The sequence below is a fragment of the Pagrus major genome, chromosome 22 (genome assembly GCF_040436345.1).
Source record: "Pagrus major chromosome 22, Pma_NU_1.0".
NCBI classification, from domain to species: domain Eukaryota; kingdom Metazoa; phylum Chordata; class Actinopteri; order Spariformes; family Sparidae; genus Pagrus; species Pagrus major.
Genome location: NC_133236.1, coordinates 10,397,771 through 10,421,675, shown reverse-complemented (window position 1 = coordinate 10,421,675; position 23,905 = coordinate 10,397,771). Strand labels below are relative to the sequence as shown.

The following is a 23,905-nucleotide window of genomic DNA, read 5'->3' as shown; positions in this document are numbered from 1 at the left end:
ATTGGCCTAGTCCTACTATTCTTTATTTGGGTTTTAGATAAAACTAATTATTCTGAAGCCAAGTTTTATACCAACCTTTTATACCACTAAACAAGTTCCAACAGGCAGACACAGTCACTTTTGGCAAATCAATCTCACCACAAGATCCAATAGAAGCTGTTCTGGGGCTTTTGAACATATTACATGCTCTTCCTCAGCAGTTTGAGTTTGCCCAGTTGTCAATAACGTGTTCAAATTTGAGTAGTCAAGTGGTGAAGATTGATTTTTAAGACGTTCGAGGGTCGAAACATCATCAGAATAAAAGACAAATGCAGATGGAGGCAGTGTCCGACAGTTTTTTCTGACTTAAAAGTGGTAAAACTCCATCTGCTGATGAAGATCATGCAATATGATCAAAAGCTCCAAAACAGTTATTAACTAACCTTTAGAAAAGATTGTTTTGCCAACTGCCATTTCCGAGGTCAGGAGTGAACTTTCAATCTCAACTTTAATATTTACTTTTTATTACAAAAACATTTATTATAACTAACATTTCAAAAATAGCCACAGAGCAGAAAAACAAAAGAGCAGGTGCTGTACATTCTGATGCTTTTATATGATTTACAAGTTAACAATAATATTGTCAGGACTGAAATATATTTAATGACTGACAACATCCTCCTGTTGTTTACTAAACATCATTCTGAAACTGTCAATGACATTTGTAAATAATTTAAAAAACAAAACGGATCACAACCCCTAATTTAACTTAGAGGAAAACATGTTTAGACCAGCTCTAAAAAAAGAGACACCTGTCTGTAAATAATAATATTTTCCAACTTGTTTTGTGGACTGAAAAATAAAGCTGTTATAATTATTTTTAAAAATAAACAAAACAATTGAAACATCCGAAAACAACAACAGCGGGAGGTTCAACAGGTAAAGAAAGAAACAATGAAAATGTATCATTTATAAACATTACATCCAGCGGTGTTAGAGTAAAAAAAATTCAAGTATTTCCTCTCAGTTACATCCTGAGTTGGTAAAAGACGAATATTACATTAATTCAGCAGCAAAAATGAGCTCGAACATACGCTCCAATATGTTTCCCAGCTTGCTGTTGAGGTTTTGAAACTCAGTCCAGAGTTTTAAAACATCGACAGTGATGTGAGAGGAGATTTGAGGGAAACTATAACTGCACTGGAATGTGTTGCTGATTATAAAAGAAAAGTTTCATCAAAATAATGTGCAAGAAAGTCTTAAGGTTTCAGGTTTTTCAGCTTCTCATGTTTTGCAACTTTGTATCTTCCATTTTGTGACCAGAAACAGTTTTTGTCTGAATTTCCACACAAACTAGTGACACACTGGAGAATAATGAGTGATGTCTGCCTTGTGGAAGTGGAAAAAAGGATGTATGTTTTTGGTATTTTGTATGGATTCACTTTTTTAAGCAGGTTCAAGTCTGTTGCACCTGTAACCACACCCAACAGTGACGTCACAGTGTACCGACACACCCTGAGGTACACTGTGACATCACTGTAGCGCTGCAAAAATGATATTTTCAGTTGTTATTATAATAAACTTTTTTTTTACATTACTATTATCTGCTGTCAACAATACATGTACAGCCATGTTTGCCACTTGCAATGTATTTGCCAAATAAGAGAGACTGGAACAACCCAAAACCCTACTGGACTAACTTATAAGTAAAAACTGCTAATGTGGTACGTTTCAAGCAAGGCACTTAACCAGCTGATCACACTTCCTGAACACAAAAAAAAACATGACGATCAACAAAATGGTGGAACAGTGGAAACAGGGATTTAGACTGTGGATGTGGTGATGCTACAGGAGTAAAGTTTTACCAATGGCTCTCCAATAAAGGAACACTTCAGCCAAAACTGAAAATTCAGTCATTATCTACTCCCGCCCCATGCTGTTGGAAAGTCAGGTGAAGTCCACAAAACATTTCTGGACCTTCACAGCAAAACAGTGATGCAGCATTCTCCGAAACAATCCATGTAATCCAAGTCTTTAGAAGCCCCGATATCCCAAATGTATTTGAAAAGATGTAATTTTTACTCTATTGTCAGCCAAAATCTTCACTGTAGCTGCTAAGCTAAAAGTGTTAGCGTGCACCCTGCCTGAAGTGGGTGGACGAGGGTGTAAATAACATCTTTTCGAATCAATTTGGGACCTGGGGCTTCCAGAGAATTGGATTACGTTAGAAGAGCTGTATGGAGTCTTTTTATTTTATTATTGTTTCGGTTGTTTGTTTTCTTTTGAAGTCCCCAGCTACTTCAGCTGTTAAGGAGAATGCTGCAACACTGTTTTGCTGTAACATTTTTATTATAGAGTGAACTGTTCCTTTAACTTGCAACATGAGTTCAAGCAAGTGTAGCACTGAGCTACTGTTGAAGAACACCTGCAAATAATTTTTTTTCTCCTTCATAACTTTAAAGTTGAATTGGTCGATCATTATGATCATTACGTCGTTGTTGGCCTGTGGACTTGAAACAAGATTAAACCCAGTTGATAAAAAGTAAATGTATACAGTAGTTCATTGTATCTGCTGATGAAATATTGACATTGTTTTTATCATTCTTAAAAAACATGTTTTTGCAGTTTTGTGGATCATAAACCACGTGTGACAGTGTGATCCACCTTGTAGTTGAGCGCCTGCTATAGATCGTCTGTCACAGTTTGGACCTCCTCTTCCGGGTCTTTTGGTGAGTACAGTGCATCAAACTGAGCCCGGTTCTTTCTTATTATTTGCTCGGACTGGGAGCTGATCATACTCCTCAAAAAGTTCAGTCTGACCAGCCCTGTCTGGCCTGCGGACGCCATCCAGGTGTGGCAGCACATGTTGGGGTTGAAACGCACCTGAAGGGAGGAGGAAGAGGATGAAAAATTGCTCACAATATCAAGCAACAATCTTTATTTCTAGCTGCAGACCTGAAGCTTCTCACAGTTTGAACACACACTGCTGTGAGTGGAGAAAGAAAAGATACAGTGAGGAATTATAACATCAGAAACTTATACACAAAAAAACAAATACCCACTTCATAGTTGCTTTCAAAATTTTGGTTTTGTCATTTTCACTCTCGTCTCCTCTGAGTGACTCAGCTGTTGCTCTTCCTGAGTCAACACCAGCCTCCTCCTTCCTGTCTTTACTGACGCTCATCCGTCCCTCTCTTCATCACTATAAATCCTCCTGTTGAGCCTCCTCTTTTATTTTTTCCCTTCCTCTCGCTCAGTCTCTTCCTCTTTCTAATCTATATATCCCCTTCAGACCAAAAGCCAGTCAAACACCCAGTGGCATTTTGTTTTCCAGACTGTCCCATGAAGTGCCCGTCCATCATCTCATCCCAGAGGGCATGGCGGCACCCTCCACTCCGCCTCTCTTAAAATTAAACACATCAAATCCTCAAATGGCCGCTTTCCATCTCCCCCTCCCTCCTTCCACCGAGGGTGACATTTTTCTCATTTTACACATCATTACATTCAGCCCGTCTTTATAGCTGCCTATCAGAGGAGGAGGAGGAGGAAGAGGGAGGAGGAAGAGGCTTTTCTTCCATCCCTCACCTGTTTCTATTCTTCATTGTCCTAGTGTTTATCTTTCTCTCCCCTCATTCTTCACGTTGAGCTGAAGAGGAGTCTGATAATGCCTGCGTGTGTGTGTGTGTGTGTGTGTGTGTGTGGATACCTTGTGAAGTGCGGCCAGTGGCATCTCATCCATGTTCATCTTCGCCTTCACCTCCGTGTCTCTCATGCGTTTCCACACAGCTCGCTTCTCGCTTCCAGCAAAGGTCTCCTGAGAGTCGGAGAAGATGATTATAATATTGGTTCATGTACAGAAGGGATGAGTCTAAAAATACAATAACAAATCATTTTAATCATCACTAATCAATGATGGATTAGTGAGTAAAACATTCAGTTTGGTATTTTATTCACCTGTGGTTGTTTCTCTCTTTAATTTCTTTGATTATAACTTTATCTGTTATCTTGTGTGAAGCACTTTACGTCTTAGTGTTTGAATCTACCCACCATATCATTGTCCATCAGGAGGAGGCTGTATTTCTTCACAGCTTCTTTGTATGTCTGGAACCGCAGAGGGGGACCTCTATCCTTTCTACCTCGTCCTCCGTCTCTTCCGTTGTCATTATTGCTCTCAATTCCTCCTTCAGATCCAGCCTCCGCTCCCTCTGTCTCTCCTCCTTCCTGCTCTTCATCAGCATCTCCCTCCTGCTCCTCCTCCGCTCCTCCCATTTCTTGATTTTCTTCTTTAGTTGTATCATAAGGCACCAGAGATGTGAGGTAGACGGGCTGAAGGGAAACACATATTTGCTTCTACTTTGAAACTGAAAATTCTTCATTAAATCCAATATTTAATTGTGAAATGTATGTTTTGACAGTCACATAACATCAAATCATTATCTGGAAGGTGATTATAACAAGGTAGAAGAAAGAAAGAGAAAAGAGAAGTACAGGAGAAAGAGTACAATAAAGAATATTTAACTTACAAAACGCCTGTCCAGCGTGCGTTTGATGTATTGAGGAGTGTAGGCTATCTGAGGTAACACGGAGAAGATCACTTCACCAAGGCTGTCTGATGTCAACACACTGTTCAACCAATCACTGTAAGATATAGACTGCAATAAAAGAGAAAGAGACAAATCAGCATTTAGATATTTGTTATTTCCCACGTGAATTACTGTCTTGTTTAGGATCTTGCTGACAGATGATGCAATTTAACTTTAGAGTAACTTCAGTGGAAAAAACTGGTTTCTAAATTACTTAAAGTGAATGTAAAATATTTAAAGGTAGTTTGAGTTGTGAGACTAATCTAGCTCTACAGTTTAATAACATACAAATGCCAAGCATGTATCACTTTAACCTGCTGTGGTTTTGTCACCACTCAACTAACTATACAAAAGGTGCACTGAAAACACAATGAACAGACCAAAACCAACAATCACTCCAAAACTCATATTCCTCTGTGACAAAGAGCTCCATTGTTGTTCAAAAACACACAAGTGAAACCTCACTGTTGCACTGGCGGACATGTTCTTTCGTAACGTAAACAAAATGAATGTAGGTTATTGAGCCAAACCCACAAATATCATCCTGACGCAGTAAATACTCACTAGACAAAGAATGTGTATTAATCCACCACTGAAAATAGTCGCAAACAAAACTCTATTTCCTCCTGTTTGAGTAACATTTGCCAAATCCTGCAGTGCCCAGCTGTTTTAGGAAAATTCATGTTTATGTACCTTGTCTCAGTTTTATGCAACTGAGACAAGTCAGAAAGTGCTGAGGGGAACTAATGCACTGCTGGTTTGGTCTTTTCATGGGATTATTTTACAATAAGAAAAATGTAGAATAACAGCAGCCTTACGCTTCATTTCCACAAAGTTTTGTATTATGTCTTTAATAACGGATGTATGCTCCTCGTGTTCAACGCAGGGAAATGCATTTCTTCATGGATAAAATCGGCCCCACAATTTTTCTCTGTTTTATATGCACATGGAGCATCACCAAGACAAACAGAGGACCAATAATGCATGGCAAAAAAAAAGATGTTAAGGGGTTGGAATTTTTGTGAAATGTTTTGTTGAAAGACGTATGAACCACTGACATTATGCATTCGCTCTGTATGTTACACAGCTAGCATGCTGTTAGCTTAACACATTGGAGGTTGCAGAATAAATACTTCAGGTTTACTTGCATGTACACAGAGCTATGCAGAAATGAGGCACTATCCTTTCATAGTCTGGATAATTTGTCCTGCTACAAGGTACATTTAGAAAACATTTTGTTTAAAAGTGTTTAGTCCAAAAACAGGGCTCAGCTTGGGTTTACATCAGACATCCCTCCCCCGTGTGTTTCTTCATCCTTGCCAACATTAGCGTCATAGACACATTTCGAGGACTTCCTGAAGAGCAAAGCTAATCTATCTTGTGGCCCACGGCTGATTTAGGGGACGTCAATGACTGACTGACGGTTAGAAGATTACAGCACAATCACACTCACCCACAGAGTGCCTGTCCGTGGAACTGCGAAGATGGAGCGCATTACATGGTCAAAGTAATGGACACCATGTGAGCCAATCCTAGACAAACACATAAAACAGACATGACAGGTAGGAAGAAAGGAATAGAGAGGAAGAAATAATGAAACATCCTGAAATCTGAAAATGACCCTCATGTACACTCTTTAAATAAAGAGTGTATTATTTTTGAATTTATTTTTGCACAATGAAACTGTCCAAATCCCTTATCTCATCCATCCTATGTAAACTGCAAATTCACATTACAGCCGTCATGTGATGGCAGTTACATTATACACATTTCTAGTTGGTTGACAAGTAAAAAAACAATAAAACTGTCTTACGCTGCATAGGCATTCTCCTGAGCCATCATGACACCAGGTGCGTTCAATGGCCAATGAATTTCATTGGTGAGAAAGCGTTTGAGAACAGTGACGGGCTTGTAGAGCCTCCTCAGATCCCACGTCTTCACAAAGCGGTCCTCTCCTGCTGTCGCCAACAGGAATCTGACAGAAAAGGAGGAGGATCTTTAATAACTCAACAGATAACTAGAATGGCACTCTGTAGAGTGCATACCTCTGCCAAGACCCAACAGTCCCCTGTGATACAATCAAGCCTAATCCAGTATAAAACCTTATTACTCTAAATTTAATTCAAATATATTATTTATTTTAACACAATAAAAGATTTTTATCATAATACATTTTTAGGATCTTCATCAAATTCTACTCACGGATACCAGCCACCTACGTACACCTGAGTTTTTTCATCAGGATCCTTATTCACTGAGAAATTAATGAAAATGTCACCTTATCTTGTAATGGTAAAGAAAGTGACAAAAATATCAGTCCCTTTATCTGGATCCACAAAATAAAAGTTAATGAGGTCTATTCTGGGCCTAGACCCATCGTCCACCCAAGTTTCCTGGAAATCTGTTCAGTAGTTTTTGTGTAATCCTGCTGACAAACCAACCAACCAACAAACAAGCATCCTTTGTGGAGGAACAGTAATGATACCGATATTACTGTGATGAGCTAATGTCATTTGGGCTCTACTGAGTATATAAATTTATTTGTAAAGCAAAGCTTCAACACAGAAATGGAATGCATCATTCCCCCTACATTGATCAAATCTGACAGCTGTGTCTGCCATAAAACAAATGAAGATGGAGCAATCAATACAACCAGATTTCATTGTGACAAAAACTGTGGTGTGTGAATGTGGAGAGCAGAGAGAAAAGATGACAAACTGTTCAGGTGTGAAAAAAGAAAGGAAACGCAGACGTGGAACAGAGAGAGGGAGAGTTTTATCTCTTTCAACATGGCTATGTAATTAAAAAGCAGTGATCCAGACAAGATATGTGTCCTCTCTGCTGCCAGGAGGGTGACTCTCTCCGCAGGATTAATCTTGTAATTCACATACGCACCTTGGGTTCAACTTTAGGTTCATATTTTCTACGTCAGCCTTTAGAGAAAAAAAACTTTTCTAGGGTTGAAGCACAAACACAGTAAGTGATAAATAATGGAAAGAAGGACATGTTCATCAGTTTGTTCTCAGATCTGCCCAGAGATTAACAATGCTGCAGTAATGTTAATGGCGACATTAATTACCTTGAGAAATTACTAAACTGTATATAAGCTTCAGGCATGCAATGTGAATACAAAGCTCTATCTGCAAGTAGGATTGTTTAGGAGGGGACAGTTGTACTTTTTCAGTGGGTCACTGCTCCATCAAGGAAGTACAATGAACAATAGTGCAAAAGCAGTACACAAGTTGATGCTGATATCTCATAGTTTGACCTGATGGTCAATATGCATTTAACAAATGTTCTCAAAAAATGTTTTTCAGCATTTCTCCTGGAAATGTAATCACAGCGTTTTTCCTGACTGTCGAGGCAGGAGGGCATTTGCGAAGACACTTACATCATGTAACACCAAAAGCCAGATTAATCATTTTTTAGGTGGGTTGTCAGCACCTTACAAAATGATAGTGCAGATTTTTCTTGCTGATTTAACAGACTACAACTACTGAGGCAGTTTAGAGGAAACTCTTCACCTCATCAGAGGTGGATGATATTCTGACTGGCCAATATCAGGTTTTTAATAAGAAGCCAATTTCGACCGAGGACATTGCTTTAGCCCTTGTCATGTCAGTGAATCCTTGAAGCAGACATTAGTGATGTAAATGACCCCTCTATCTTTCTTCTCAGCTACACATACATCAGCAGAGTAATGGAGCAGAGAGAGGTTTCACAAGGATGACAGCGTCTCTATGAGGGTTAAAGTGAAATGATCGGCTATGACCTTATATCACCTGTCAGATATTGGCCAGTCAGTGTTCACCTCTGTGCACAGTCATAGTCATATATAGTATGAATCAGAATCTGGGATGTAGTCATATGAGGAAAGTTATGAGCAAGAAAGTTATGGCTAATAAGAACAATGTCATTTGGGATCAAGAAATTCCTGCATGGAGACACCTAAAGAGGCAATTGTTTAAATACTTTAATAATAGTTATGGTGTTATTGGATCTCACTGCTCCATTTCACATAAATGAACACAGTGCATGGCTAGAGTTGGTTGGACTTTCTAGCACAGTTGATTAAAGTTCCACAGGGGTCCATCAGAGGCCCCTTTCTGTTTAGTCTATACTTCCAGTAGCTTAAATTATACAAAATAACAAAAGCTCTTGCAGCTTATCATACCTAGGCACCACAGACGATCTACTGTCTAAAACGGTGTCTGTACTCAGTCAAATTTGTTTATCAGGTAGAAGCAGCATCACTCTGCTGCACTGCTTTGCATTCGCAGGTAGCGAGTGTTTTTGTTGTTCAATAACTCAAACAGAGAGATATGTCTTCCATATAGCTGATCACTTCACATCAATTTCAAGAGTTGGCTAAGATTCTTTACCATATCAAAAATTCAAGCTGGTCAGTTATATCGCTTTGAACAGGGCAGGGAACCAGGGTACTTGGATCAAGTAGTTGGTTAAAAACGTTTGCCAAATTTAGAACACTATAAATGTCATTTTGATCTGTCAGATACATATTTAATCAACATTACATAAATATAAGTTTTGGATCAGGCTCCCTATCAGAGATACACACTATTAAAGAACTCACATTTGGATAAGGGCCAAATGAACATGATGAGGACATCCCTACGCTGACTGCCTTTCTTCAAGTTACAAGATACAATGTCAAAGAAGAAACTGTGAGACTGTTACAGACTTTACTTTTAACAGCCACACAAAGCCAAGTAAAACTATTTGTTATCAGCTTAAAATATAGTATGAAATCAAGGATTTTTGTCCAAGCAAGACATAGAAATACTTTGCATTGATTTATTCAACTAGCCTGGAAATGTGCCTTTACAGATCTCTCCCACAAAAGCAATCAGATATCTGCAGCCTATTTGTTATATTGAGTTATTTATTCCTGACAAATTAAAGACAATAAATGCCAAAAACACAAAGAGATTGGAAGCTATTGTATGAATGAACTTGCTTTTTTTGTGGAAAAACTGGTTTTATTTCCCTCTTCCAATACTCCTGGGCTGTACTGTCTGAAAATCTTAAGCCAGGCAACTTTGGAGTAATTTAGGGAATATCTTACTCAAGGTTGCAGCCTGAAGGTCAGTGGATGCTGAGTAGCAGAGAGATAAGTTAGGTTACCTCTTCTGAATAGTGATGGCTTCGAGAGGACATGGCTTCATGCCCGGCCTTGTACCCCACATTTTGAATTAGTGCCTGAATACACTGGAGCAAGGGCTTTTCTGCCAAACTTCAGCACAACTTTCTGCTTCCAAGATTTATTGTGCTGCCTTTGGCTGCGTGTACCAGAGCTGCCTTTAACCCACATTTTAAGCTGCTGTGAATAAAACTGCCAAACTAAAGTAGATGGAGAAAAAACCTTTAAAAGATAAACGAGCAATCAGACAATCCGTGAAGTCCGTGAAATTCTTTCTCTCTTCTGTGACACTTCTCAAGAATTTCTATGATTATTCTCATGAAAGCGTTTTTCTTTGCCTGCACAAGGCTGTTTTATTGCTGAAACTAGTTTTATGATTTGGGGTTATGCAAATAAACTCAATATGTCTTGATTTATAGCATGTGAGACCAACCACCATATATCTATTTAAAGCTGTTGCAATAACAACTTCAATATGCTGATATAAAACATTATTCCTACTTACTTGCAATAGTGACATGCTCATATCACACTTACACTTTTCATTACTACATTTGACGAGGTGGGGAACCACTGACAGACTAGCTGCACCTAATATTGTATGCTATTCTGTCATGTTTTGCACTGAAGTTTAATTTAAAATTTGTAATCGACCCAAGAGTGCCAATTCTATATTTCACTGCAGCACCCAGGAGCATCCATAATTTAAAAAAGATTCCCAGTGTATCAAAAACTTGGAAAATAGAATCACGAGCTTGGAGTAGTAGATGATAATATTGTCTATTGTGATGTTTTGGCAGGGCAATATTGTGATACTAAACTCTGGATATTGCCAAAGCCTACCATAGATTGAATTGAAAATCTGAAAAGTTTTCCTTCATTACACATTTGTTTATGACTAATGATGGTAAAAATGATATAATTTCAATGCAGCATCAGCATACAGGTGAGATCAGAGTAGAGCTGCAACGATTAGTTCATTAATCCTTCAGTAGTTTCACAAGAAAAAATGTGAAACATTCGCTGATTCCAGCTTCTTAAATGTGAAGATCTGCAACGTTTCTTTTTCTCTTTGGGTTTTTGACTGTTCGTTGGACAAAAGAAGCAAACTGAGGACGTCACTTTGGGTTCTGGGAAATTGTGATGAGCATTTTTGAATTTTTTGACTTATTATTAAACAATTAATCAGTTAAGTTTGAAAATAATCGGTAGATTAATAATCATTAGTTGCACTTCTGCACCAGCTGAAAGTGTGCAGGAGCAAATTTTTCATTATTTTCATGTGGGACTCCGTTTGGGTGAATTAAATCCCGTGTCTAAATACTAAGCTTTAAGGAAAATCTAGCAACAAACGCCTATTTTTTGTTAAAATAACTAGACATCAATGTCTAATCCAGAAAATTAAATACCGAGGTACTGAATATTGATACAATGACAGCCTCGACACTGATTTTTCATCATGTCCATGAGGGGGCATCATGATATATACCTCAGAAATGGTGTATGTGAATGGTATATGACGATAGACAAATTTATATTAGAGCTACAAGTACTAAGTATGTCGTTATCAATTAATCTACTAGTGATGATTAATCTATTAAATGTGAGTGCCCTAACACTATGTGTAGCCCTGGATCTGAGTGAAAGTGTCTACCTGGAGGCGGGACAGAAGGTCAGAGCTCGGACCGCGTGGTCGTGAGCCAGGAAGCATCGATAAGGCAGCAGGCTGAGCGACTTGTCGGGCTCTCGCACTCGCAACAGTGCAGACTTGGAGGACAGATCCCACAGACCTACGACACCTGGAGGAAACAGAGAGCGCATGAATGTAACACACAACACTGTATAAAAATAGAAACACACTAGCTCAAATTGTAAAGCTACCAGTTTACAAATCAAGATGAGAAGAAAATGTCTTTTAAAGCCACCAGATCATGAAGACAAAAACAATAAAAGAAGACAGAATGTGCTATTTTGACACCAGAAGCATGCAGATAAACCTAAAGGGGATTTACACTGTGCATTTGTTTTTTCTTTCAAACACTGATCCAATTCATCAAAAGCATCTCCAAGAAATCAATTCACACCATCATAAAATCCAATAGCCATTATATCGTGTGGTTTTGCAGGCAGCCAATCCATAGACAGGACTTGTCCACTCTTTTCATGGCGAGGAGCTTTGAAGGCACCGAGCTTCAGTGTTAACACTCCTGCTGCCTGCAGACAACAAGAGGGAGGAACAAACAAATGTTACTGCAACATCAGTATATAGCAGGGTGGGACAATATTTCTTCCTGCAGCATTCTGTTGTATTTTTGTACATATTTCACAACCTAAAGTGTGGGTGGGCAGAATTTATCAACATAAACAGAGAGGATTGTGACAGCAGGAGAGTAAATGAGAAAAGAGAAAGACAAATGTTTTTTAATTACGAACCTACCTGGTATATTGGCAGCTGTTGACCGGCTGTGGAGAGAAACATAAATCACACTTAGAAATTGTTTACTGGTAGTAATTAAAACTAAGCATAACAATGAGCATTTTCAGATAACAAAAAGCTTGAATCTTGTATTGAACGTAAATATGGAAAACTCAGAAACTACTTAGCAGTAGGCTGTGCAGGGTCGAGCATGTTTAATGTTCAATGTTTTTCTTTTGTGATGACAATTGTTAATATGTCAAATACAATTATTCTGTTAGTGGAAATTGTTCTATTTTAAGCTCAATCAAGAACCAATTTGAATCTATGCCAATTTATTTTGGAAAAGGCTGCTGCAAAGCTGCAGGACTTGACAAAGTAGTAACACAATTTGAAATGGGAGAAACAATTCTGTGTGGAGAGTGGGACTAAATAAACATTTTAATTTGTGCTAGACCTGTCACATGGATGTTTTTTATTTGATCCTTATCTTAGTCTTTTTTGCACCCAACTGTCTTTTTTGTATGACACCATATAGTCTTGGGTTTGTGTAATAAAAAAAATATTTCGCATGCAATTTCTACCATACGAGAGAGCAACTCATCACTGAGGCTGCAGTACACTGGCCTTTTTTTGCTGTAGGAAGTATTAAAGTGGCAGCCATGATTAGAGCTAGTCGTGTTTTCTAAATGCTAAGGAAAGGTGCATCAGTGCTTCTGTTTTATCTCCTTTAACATGGGGTACACTGGACCATCCTTCATGAAAGGAGAAAATGTTGTCCCACAAATACTTTCAGGAAAAACATTTAAAGCAACACACCAGTCATCCACCGCCACATAATCTGTAGGTGCAGTTCTCTTAGCACAGCAGATCTCTTTTCCATAGTTGTTTTCCATTAAGGTCAAGTGTTTAGGAAAACGCATGGTATGTTTTTTTTTGACAACTTGACCACAGTTTAATCTTGTATAGAGGAAAAGTTTTGCCGCACTTACATTCATGTTTGGGAACGTTCAATTCTCTTGCACTTATAACCAAATCCATCATAAACTACTTGTGACCACACCCAGCTGTTAAGTATCATACTGTACAATAGCACAGTATGTAAAGTAGATGCCTAGACCTAAACAGCCCAAGCAACGAAGCAGGGCAGGGGCAGAGTAGGGCGGGTCTCAACAAGAAAAGCAAACAAGAAACTTTGCTGACTTAAAGCACGCTAACATTGAGCTCAGAGTAAAGCTGAGGCTGAAGGGAATTCATCAGCAGTTTCAGAGATATCCTGACATGAAATGAAGTGTGGAAAGGGGATCAATAAACTAAAAGGTACAATACATACTGTAGGCAACAACTGCAGAAATCTGATGAGTGTCTGATGAGCTGAGACACTCTGGACTAAACTGTCAGACAGACAGACCAACTGATATTGCCATCTGTAGAGCCCCTCCCCTGGTGTGGTTAAAAAATGACTGGATGTTAAGCACCACTTTAAAAGTAATTCTGCCGTGCCTGCCTTGACGATCACTGTTGTGCTTAATAGATGTAAAATCCAATAATGAAAAAAAAAAAAAGGTGTTGGACTGTTCCCCATCATTAGTTTCCTCACCTTCTTCAGTTTAGATTACTGAGAGTTCAGATCAATACAGAGTCCTCCTCAATCCTCCTCCACACTTTCCATCGACTCACCTCGGCCTCAGAAAAACACACACTCATACTTTTAAAAGCCTCTTGTGTCCTAAATCAAGTCCAGACCAATGTTCAGACTGGGTGAAGGTTGCCGTTAACGAGAATATGTCAACTCACGTCTTCCAATATGGCTTCACAACCTCAAGATGAGTCTGACGCAGGTTTGGACTGCTTGGCTGTGATCAGATTTTCAAATGATCATTCAATATGCCTATCTTCTGATTCAATGCTATCATGATACTTGGGTGCTGGTTTGTTTGATATGTATTGCGGTTTAAGTATTGCGATTCCAAGTATCACAGTTCAATATTCATGTTTTATGGGAGATTTTTATTTGCTTTCATGTGAAAGAGTTAAATCATACACATCTAGAGACTCTATATAGCAGGCCTTTTCCACTTAGAAAAGTGCCACAAGGCTGGACTTTTACATTCCCGATGTCTGACCTGTTTAGCTTGTAATTTAAATACATATACACACAGAAGTACAGGGAAAAAACAATGCACATTTCTAATCTAGAAGTAAGTTGTTTGATTCTCGTAAATTCCCTCTGCTTATAAAAACAGCCTAGATTAAAACTTTTTCATGAAATATAAAAGTATTTTTGTGTTGACAACAGACTTAACTAATAAATAGGCCAATTAGCCTACTAACAAAATGATCAAAGGGCTGGAATGAGGCTGTTAAAAGGACCACATTGAATAGGTCTGCTGTATCATGAGCCAAATTTCCAAAAATAATGCATATCACATGTGAGTCTTATTTCAACAGTATCATAGCTATACTCCATGTAAAATGGTTAAAAAAAGAAAAAAAAAAACTTATTAAAAACGGTGCAATATGTAAGAATTGGACACCTGTCGAATTCATACTCCTCGTAATCCTAACAAATTAGCTAGTCAGCTAGCGGTCCTATTAACTGAATATAAGGTGAAAGGACAGGCCTGGTCAGCTGGTTAGCATGCTAACCTCAGTAGATATCTCTACAACACAATACATAGATGTCTTTGACATGTCAAAACTTTTATCCACTTTTTGTAATAATATTAGTTCATATCTAAATGCTTTCAACTAAAAAAAATCCAACATACAGACCTTTTTAGTAAACTGCTACATTTAGCTGTTCCTGCTCACCGAGCTCGCTGATAGATGAAAGAAAAAATATAAATACATATACACTGTATAGTATATGTGCTGCCCTCTACTGGAGGGGTAGAGTTTGAGTTACTCTTTTGACCATTTCAGGTTCCTGTAGCTAGTCAGTATGGTGGAGATTTTTGAATATGAGCACACAAGTTGTTTTATGTTAAATATGTGAAGTTATATGTTAACAAAATATCAATTTTATCACCACAATTGTCAGTTTTCTTTTAACGGCATACCACTGCAACTCTAGTTAGAGTGAGCGCATCTTACCATTTTGACTGTAAAACTTATATTTTGTTGTTAAAATCATAATGATTTTTTTGTCAAAGACCTCTTGCCTACTCAGACATTAAAAAACCCCTCTTCTACTCAGTTACAAGGATTTGTGCTTTTTTTTCTCCACAACATGACAAAAAGAAAGAAATTCTGCCAAATTAAATCATTCTGACAACATACAGCAGGCAAATTTTATGACCTGAAACTTGACAAACCAATTAGATTTCGATGTATTTAAACGACTAGTATAATTCAATGTTATTGCAAAAGTGTGTGCATCAAATGCTGCAGAACTGGGCCTTGTATGAACTGAAATGACAGGTTTTTTTCTCGTGACCAAGTCCAACAGTCCTGTATAACTGATGATGGTAATTAGCCTGCATCGTACACAGACGGTTTTTGTGAGTAAAGTACAACATAGAAAGAAGCGCTCCAACGTGGCCTTCCTGTGACCCCCGCCCAATCCCAAGTAAGTCTCAGATGATTGACAGAGTAGGGATACAAGAGGTGTCAGCTACTAGACCTAAAATTCATAGCTTCCAACACTAACAACTGGCTCGGTGATGCATCTTCTTTGTCATTTCAATTATAGATCCTTGTCTGATGGAGAACGGCGCTGTAAATTATGTGCGTTCACTTCTCTCCCTTTTGTCTTTTTTTTTTCTCTCCACGCGACGCCCCTACACCTCCAACACCCCCACTCTCCACTTCTGCAGCTTTAACAGCCTCCTCTGCTCATTCACTCGCTCGTTCATTTTGGCGACTGGAAAGACAAAAGCCATTTATAATTATCTGTCGCAAACAGCACCGGGCTGGCGGAGAGAGACTGGGATAGACACACGCATGCGCACACACACACACACACACAGACACACAGACACACAGACACACACACACACACACACACACACACACACACACACACACACACACACACACACACACACACACACACACACACACACCTTTTTAGCCAATTTCACCTTTGACCCTTTTAACTGATACTGAATCTCATGGAATTTCTTTCCACCCATGGTCATGTAAGATAGCTAATCTACATTCAATTAGCACTCATCATGTCAGACTAAAATAAGTGAGGAGCTGTGAAGCTACTCGATGGTTATTTTTCACTTGGTTAAATGTACCTTCACTCTCTCCATCCCTCCCCCGCCTCTCTACTGCCAGTTCAAAATACATTTCCCTGTCTGCCCTCTTAGAGCACTCGACATGATGAAAGGTATTTTCCAGCTACAATAAACTCCACGTCAGCAGCTCAAAATCACACCTGACAGCACAGTCACTTTGCAAGTTATTTGTTGAGAGGCTACAGAAATGTCCACATCCTACCTGCATTTGAAAAAATATAAAAATATTTTTTTAATTGCCTCAGGCTGGTGGACAAAAGTTAATGTGAATGTTGGTTGATCACATTTTTGGTGTGTTTCACATGCAATTCCAGAGGCTTCGCATGTGGTCTCATAGGTTTAACATGAGCATTTGTATGGGTTTAACATGGGTATTTATGTGGGTTTCACATGTAATCCCAATGGGTTTCACATGTAATCCCTTAGGTTTCACATGTAATCCCTTAGGTTTCACCGGTAATTCCTTTAGGAGCTATTTTTGTTGTTTTTAATTAAAGACCTACAAGGCGTCGCATTTAAGCAGGACGCAATCACTGTGCGTCACTTAGGACAAAAGACACAGGTATACGTGACGCCAAGGAGCAATTGTTTTCAACCGCTTGAACGTTAGATCAAAATGAATAGAAAGAAAATCTAAGTTGTTTGTTTTATTAAAACAAAGGTTGTTTATTTGAATTTGGAACACCTTTGAATCCACATGCGTTTTGTTTTGGTGCATGCATCGAAATATTTTTATTTACATTTTTGTTTAGTGTAACGCTCTATACAACCATTCATCGACATTCATCAATCACTCATCCCAAACCAGATTTTCAGTCAACAACAAGTAAGTGCTGTGGAGTTTATGTGTATAAAGGAGGCGTGTTGAAACAAATCCGTCCTAGGGTGTCCCTTGGGCTTGAATAGAGGACTGAAAACCTCGACTATCCCAATGGGTTTCACATGTGGCCTCACAAATGTAACATGGGCTTCACATGCCATCACATAGATTTCACATGGGAATTTACATGAGAGTCACATATTATTAATACTTTATGACCTTTATATCATGACGGACTTTAAAGGGGTGGTAGCAGCTGTAATTGAGGACAACGAGGTCCTTAAATGTTTCTAATCATAATTAAATAATGCTGTATATATTACAGGCTGAAATCAGTAGACTCCAACAAAAAATGAAGTATTCAGTATTTTCCAACAAGAATTATAATTCCTAGAAGTGTGGAGAAAGATTTGAAGCAGTGTTTACACCACCCTGTTGGGGTAAAAGAAAACCCAACACAAACTTAGACCCTGTTCAAAAGCTTACTATTAGTCCAAGTGTGTGTGTGTGTTTAGGGCGACCGTATCCTCAAATGTGAGCGCTCTGCAACCTTTCCATCCAATAACTATAACCTATGGTTGGAAGCAGGGGGTTGATGGAGTAGCTCTCTGGATACGGGACCCAATGACCCGTAGATACAAAATAAAATGGAAACCAGGAGCCATGAAGCAGTGGGGAAAAGGGGAGAAAAAGGATGGAAATGTCAGGTTTTATACAGCTTTTTATGTCCAAACTGCACAGGAAATTTTTCTTAATTGTGAAACCAAGCCAAGTGGAGCCAAGTGGAGTTACATATTAACACATGAATGACTATGCTTGAGCTCCTCCATAATGGTGTCCTTAAATCACAGTAAAGGGAGTTTTGTGTTGCCTATTCCCTTTCTTGCTAGTGTGCTTCATAGATTTATAGGCGAATAACGGTGTTGATGTGATTGTTTGACCAAACATTAAATACAAATCTGGGCAAGTTAAAGAAGAATTTAAACATACTACAAGGAGTTTTTAAGTGGAAACATCATGAATCAATTTAATACTGATGCCTCTATATGACCATCTGTTAGCTGTAGGCTACATGTAAGCTAACTGAGGCGTATGAACAGCTTCTTGAACAAAGTTTACTTTGTTCCACCCTCATCATATTGCAGTGTTTAAAAAAGAAAAGTAGTGTTAAAAATATGTTGTGTCTTTCTTTATTTGTTCTCTAACAACTAATGCACGCATTAGCCAAATCAAGATCTTTACGACAGGAGGCAATGGTACTCATACTGCTTTTGTCCAAAGGTGCTGCCAGCTATTTGTAGCTTCTTTAAGTTTATACTCTGGGTCTTAAACGAGATGTCAGTGACCCAAGGGGGTTATTGTCTGTTTGAAAGTTTTTATTGTTTCAAAAGCTTAAATGCATCTGAAAATACAAATTAACATGAAGCCAACATATTGTTAGCAAAGATAAATTCCTGCCTTGGGCCCCAACAGACTCTAGAATGGAAGCCTACCAGTACATCTACCCATAACAACAAGCTATTCAGCTAACTACGTATTATTGAAACAGAGTGGCCAATTAACTATATTATTTTCTCAAGTATACAGATACAGTATTCTCTTAAGCTATGAAGGATTGCTTTGTAACTTATCCAGCAAGAGACTCTGACATATCCACCTCAGAAACCACTGGGGAAAGTGCAGAAGGTGAAGCTATCAAGCTTAACATAACCCTATTAAAGCTTCTGATGACTTGTTTATACATGGTGCTATGGGCCGCCCTACACGTTTTGTAGGCCCAGTTTAAAAAGGTGCAGTATGTAAGAATTGGCAAATCTGCCTTTAGTGGATATCTATGCAACACCACACACAGATGTCCTGGAAATATGTAGTGGTTTAATACTTGAGAAGAATAAAATTCAGCAAGACATCCTCATAATTTTCAGATTTTCCTGAAACAAAATTGCCAAATTTGAGGTACTACGTATCCACACAAAATGCTGAATATGAGTATTCTCCACTGAAGAACTGTCACTATCACTTTACAACAACAAATATCATCCAACCCTCATGTTACATTGTGCTACAGAGCAGATATGCTCCAGAACACAAGGCTTAATGGGATGTGTGAAGATTGTGTCGGCTGTGATATAATGTAAAGTGTGTGAGAGTTCATTTTCTAAGTGTGTGCTGTTCTGAAATGCTATGATCTCAGACTGGTATAGTGTTCAATCAGATTAGCTTCTACGGCTGTGCAACACAGACAGATAAACACACACATACACGCACATACACACACACGCACACACACACACACACACACACAGACATAACCAGGTTTCTGTGTATGATGGATGTGGCTGATAAGCTCCCCATTAATCTCATTCATACAGTCTTCTATCAGCAGAGCCCCAGAGGCAGCTGACGCAGTGATCTGAATAGACCAGACCACAGGCTCCAGCATCTATAATGTCAGCATATACTCACACTCCTGGAGAGCGTTCTGTGTGTGCATGTGTGCGTGTTTCTTCCAGAGGGGCAGTTAACTACTGCTATTCTTAAAGCTGCATTAAACAGTTTGAAAGACCCTCAAGCTCTAAACATTCACAGGCAGGCACACGAGGAGGCTGAGGGGCTTCATGGATGCTGTCCTGAGATCCTGTCCGGTTAATGATGTCCGAGTCTGATATGATGGATATGGTGCTGTGTGATTGATTACATACTCACTGTGGAGTTAATCAGGTTGTGTATTAACGCCTGTAACCTGAAATCATTCTAATGAGACTAGAGGTAGAACTATTTAGCGATTAATCGATCAACAGAAAATTAGTCAGCCACTATTTTGGTTATCAATACATTGTTTAAGTCATTTTGTCTGTCAATAATTCCAAATATTAATTTGTTAAGAATTCTCTATTGTGAGGATTGGGCATCAGTGTACCTATATCTTTGTCTTTATCCCTTAATTTACCTCTCTATAATTATTCTCACTCACATAGATACCAGCCACCTAAATACTGTTCTTGTCATCAACATCCATGCATTATTCCCCCAAGGCACAATCATCTCACAATGTTAAAGAAGATGAGAAAGAATTCCTGGATAAATCCCTTTGTTCAGATCCGCACCAAAAGTTAATGGGGTCCATTCCGGGCCGAGACCTGCCCTCCATTCAGGTTTCATGGAAATCCATTCACTAGTTTTTGTGTAATCCTTCTGACAAACCAACCAAAAAAAACAACAAACCTCCTTGGCACAGGTAATGAGATTTTTATAAATAATCTTCAGGAATGTGGCTATAATGACTAAGTTGGTTAAAAGCAAGTATTAGAACAAGTAGAACAGTCTGGTGAGTTCAGAAAACTACATCAGTTTACTGTAAAACCAGCAAAAGACAACACTTATGTCTTATCATAATACAAAGATGTCCAAAATCGAAGACGATATATAGTGCTAGATTATGATTACGATTCTCTACAATATAAAATGATTGCCTCCACCTCTATAATTCCACTGGACCTAGTCACCAATTCTTTTAATTTCTATAAAATCTAACGATGTGAACAAGTATTACTGATTATATTGTATTTTACAGTCGACCCCACACATCTTCAAAGTCACGAGTTCCTGCTGGTTATCACTGCGTCTCCTCCGCCTCTCCCAAGAGAAATTTAAGGTAACTGGTCCATGTCACTGGATATTGGATGTGTTTCATGGCAACTCCAAATGACTGAGTCACCAAATGGATCCACATATCACCAAATCACTCAGGGTGCTTCAAAGTGACTGTGACACCTGCTAAAAGCACCTAATGTCAATCTCTATTCTCGCCTTATAGTGGTCACAACATGGATGTGAGCTATGGGTTGGACTCTTCTAAAACACAATAGATGGATGCATCTGTGAGCAGATACAGGAACTCATTAAGGTGTTTTTATCCGTTTCCTTTTTTGTGGTGTGTGAAGAAATAGAGTAAGGAAGCTGTGTAATACGCTGCAGCAAACCTTATTTTAATCAGCAGTTGGGTGGAGTTTAGCAGCATGTGAACAAATCCATAGTCCAGCTGTTAATTTTTACAATGCTGCCATGATCTGCTGCTTTACTGCAGTCCTGTGTCCTCTAAGGCTACAGCAGGAATCAGGTATCCCACTGACTTCAGGCTTTATAAGGACAACACTGCCCTCTGCTGAGCACTGGAGACAGTTCATTTTATGGGTGTCTGAATCTGCTCAAGTCACAGTTGTGTACTAAGGTTTTCTATATTTGAATTTTTTTTTTTACAGCCAATGGAAACTATAACACCAGTATATTAGTGTTGCAATACTTGTTATTAATGGTTCCTACCAGAGTTATCTTGCTTGTTGTTGGAAAGCAGAGCATCAGGGTGGGGCAGGCTGTAAATGGTGACCACGCTGTTGGAGGTGGCAACCGCCAGAAGACCCAGTCTGGGCAGAAAAGGTTCCTGGGCGTGTAGGGGATTTACATGTTTTTTTATACAAATGTCACAAGGTATCAGCTATAAGGCAAAACCAGACCACATATGTTAGTACTGGCAATCAAAAAGTCATGTTGGTGGAAGCCCAGTTTGAAAACAAAGCACTTTACCTTTCTGCCACAGCTGGGAGGCTCCCAGCCTCCTGCAGGACACCACTTTAGATGCCAGATGAAGCCTTTGTCCTGGGCCAAACCATAGGCCAAGGCTGGCTGGGAATCTGGTCTGCAGAGACAGTGGGGGATGAACAGGACAACATTAGATGTAACTTGTAAAACAGACAAGATGGGGGAAACAAGACGTGGCAAAGGCAAAAAATACAAAAATGATGGTTGATTAATAAAGAAAAGTGCTGGAAAACTAAAACTAAACTCTGGCAGTGACGTAGCCATTCAACATAAAAGCCTCCAAAATAATCCCAAATATATCACGATCAGTCCTCAAATAACCCCAGTGCGCCCACTCCAGCTGTACCTGCTGTTGTACTCCAGCTTGCTGATGTCCCACAGCTGAACGAGTCCAGGCCCGCTGTACGTCTTGTTAACGTAGTGCTGGTCATCCATCCCTCGATGACAGGCCAGAGCTATGTACTGAGATGCCGGAGCACCGTCAGGTGTAGGACACCACTCCAAGGCCCAGACAGGTCCGCCTGCATACAGCACCATGTCCCAACGATCGGGGTGAGCAGGTACTGCTGTGAGCCTGTTCAGTTACACACACAGAAAGGACTTTACTTCAAAATACCAAATCAGACTTTTAAAAAGTCACTGAACTAACATCAAAACATCTTTTTCACTTTTTTTAACATCCTCCACATAAAAAGAAAGAAAATCATCTGGGTCATATTTTGGATCAATGCTTTTTAGCACAGTACACAACACAGCAATTATTTAGCAGAACTGACACAAGATTCATTCCCACAATGAATCAGAATGGCATGAAGAAATGTCAAAAGAAAATACAGAAATAAATGAATAAATAGGATAAAAACTGTTAATGGAAATAACATGAGATCTAAATATGTAAAAAAATAAATTAAAAATAAATAAATAAAATGGAAAATAAAATTGGAAAGAGGAATTGATAGTGGCAAATGAATACAGGTGCAAAATAAAACAGGGATATTCATTTATTAGTAGAAGTATCACATTTTCTGTTCAATTAACACCTTCATTTATTTTTTATATTATTTTTGATGCATTTCATGGCAGATTTATTAAGCCATTCATTTACTTGATTTAGCAGTTTTGGTCTTCCATACAAAGACCCAGACTAGAACTAAAACAGGCAGCTAAATTACAAAAGATGAATGCATCAATGTGAAGAATGTAAACATTATCATTCTCTGGAGTTTGTACAATGAGCAACTAAAAATACAGATTTCTCACTCTGTTATTATTTGTAGGTTATTTTTTGAGCAGGAGTGGACAGCTTCTTAGCTGTAGCTGATATAATATAATATATCGAAAATGACAGGAGACTAAAACATGGATATTCTGAAGTAATAAATTATGAAATAATACTTCAATATATATGACACTAAGGAGTCTGAAACAAAATCTTCTTTAGGCCTCTATAAAAAAAATACATTAGTCTAGTAAAGTGATAAAGTTACTTTAAATGCTGGTGAACATTTCTTTTTGTTTTATCTAATTTAAAGTTGCTCAGTCTCACCTGTTGAGTCTTTGCAGAGGCGTTTCCTCCTTACTGAGACCATGTCTGGACACTTTGAATGCAACCGACTGAAGCTCCTGAGGCAGGTATTTCTCCACATCACTGAATAACAAATTAGACACACAAACTTTTAATAGTTAACGTAAATAACTTCAATGTTTTATCAGAATCCCCAGCACACCCGACACATACAGCATACTGCATAACTCCTAAAGGGGCTGATACACACCTGAACTGTCTACTATTTATTTACCTGGTGTGTATATCAGATGTCGTCATAACACAACTGGCCAGATATGGTACAGTGAGAAGCTACAGCAGTGACATATTCATGTCTCAGTATAAAACAGCACGCAAACTAACGACATCCATTCAGATTTGTTCAGAAAAAAAAACAGGTTGCCGGCCTTGAAACATAGTCAGCTGTTGACAGCTCCTGTTAAAGAGCTGAGAAGGTCCAACATGGCCTTCTAAGGTTAGATGTCTCAGTGTGTAACAACAGAACAGACAGTCACAGTGATGAAAACTTGGCTACAGTAGTAAGTAGCACCAAA

At 38.7% G+C, this 23,905-nt stretch overlaps 1 protein-coding gene across 1 annotated transcript in view; it reads right to left on the bottom strand.

Moving 5' to 3' along the window:
* Positions 1-468: 468 nt before the first annotated feature.
* gtf3c2 (general transcription factor IIIC, polypeptide 2, beta) overlaps positions 469-23,905 on the bottom strand; it is a 29,215-nt gene continuing 5,778 nt past the window's right edge. Inside the window, exons 8-20 of the mRNA XM_073492239.1 lie at positions 23,352-23,453; positions 22,152-22,379; positions 21,791-21,902; positions 21,530-21,647; positions 12,161-12,186; positions 11,808-11,937; positions 11,378-11,522; positions 6,376-6,537; positions 6,016-6,094; positions 4,503-4,631; positions 4,027-4,305; positions 3,686-3,793; positions 469-2,862 (exon numbers count right to left, since the gene is read on the bottom strand). Coding sequence (XP_073348340.1) covers positions 2,662-2,862; positions 3,686-3,793; positions 4,027-4,305; positions 4,503-4,631; positions 6,016-6,094; positions 6,376-6,537; positions 11,378-11,522; positions 11,808-11,937; positions 12,161-12,186; positions 21,530-21,647; positions 21,791-21,902; positions 22,152-22,379; positions 23,352-23,453 — 1,819 coding nt within the window. The 3' untranslated portion in view covers positions 469-2,661. The remainder of the gene's footprint in view (positions 2,863-3,685; positions 3,794-4,026; positions 4,306-4,502; positions 4,632-6,015; positions 6,095-6,375; positions 6,538-11,377; positions 11,523-11,807; positions 11,938-12,160; positions 12,187-21,529; positions 21,648-21,790; positions 21,903-22,151; positions 22,380-23,351; positions 23,454-23,905) is intronic.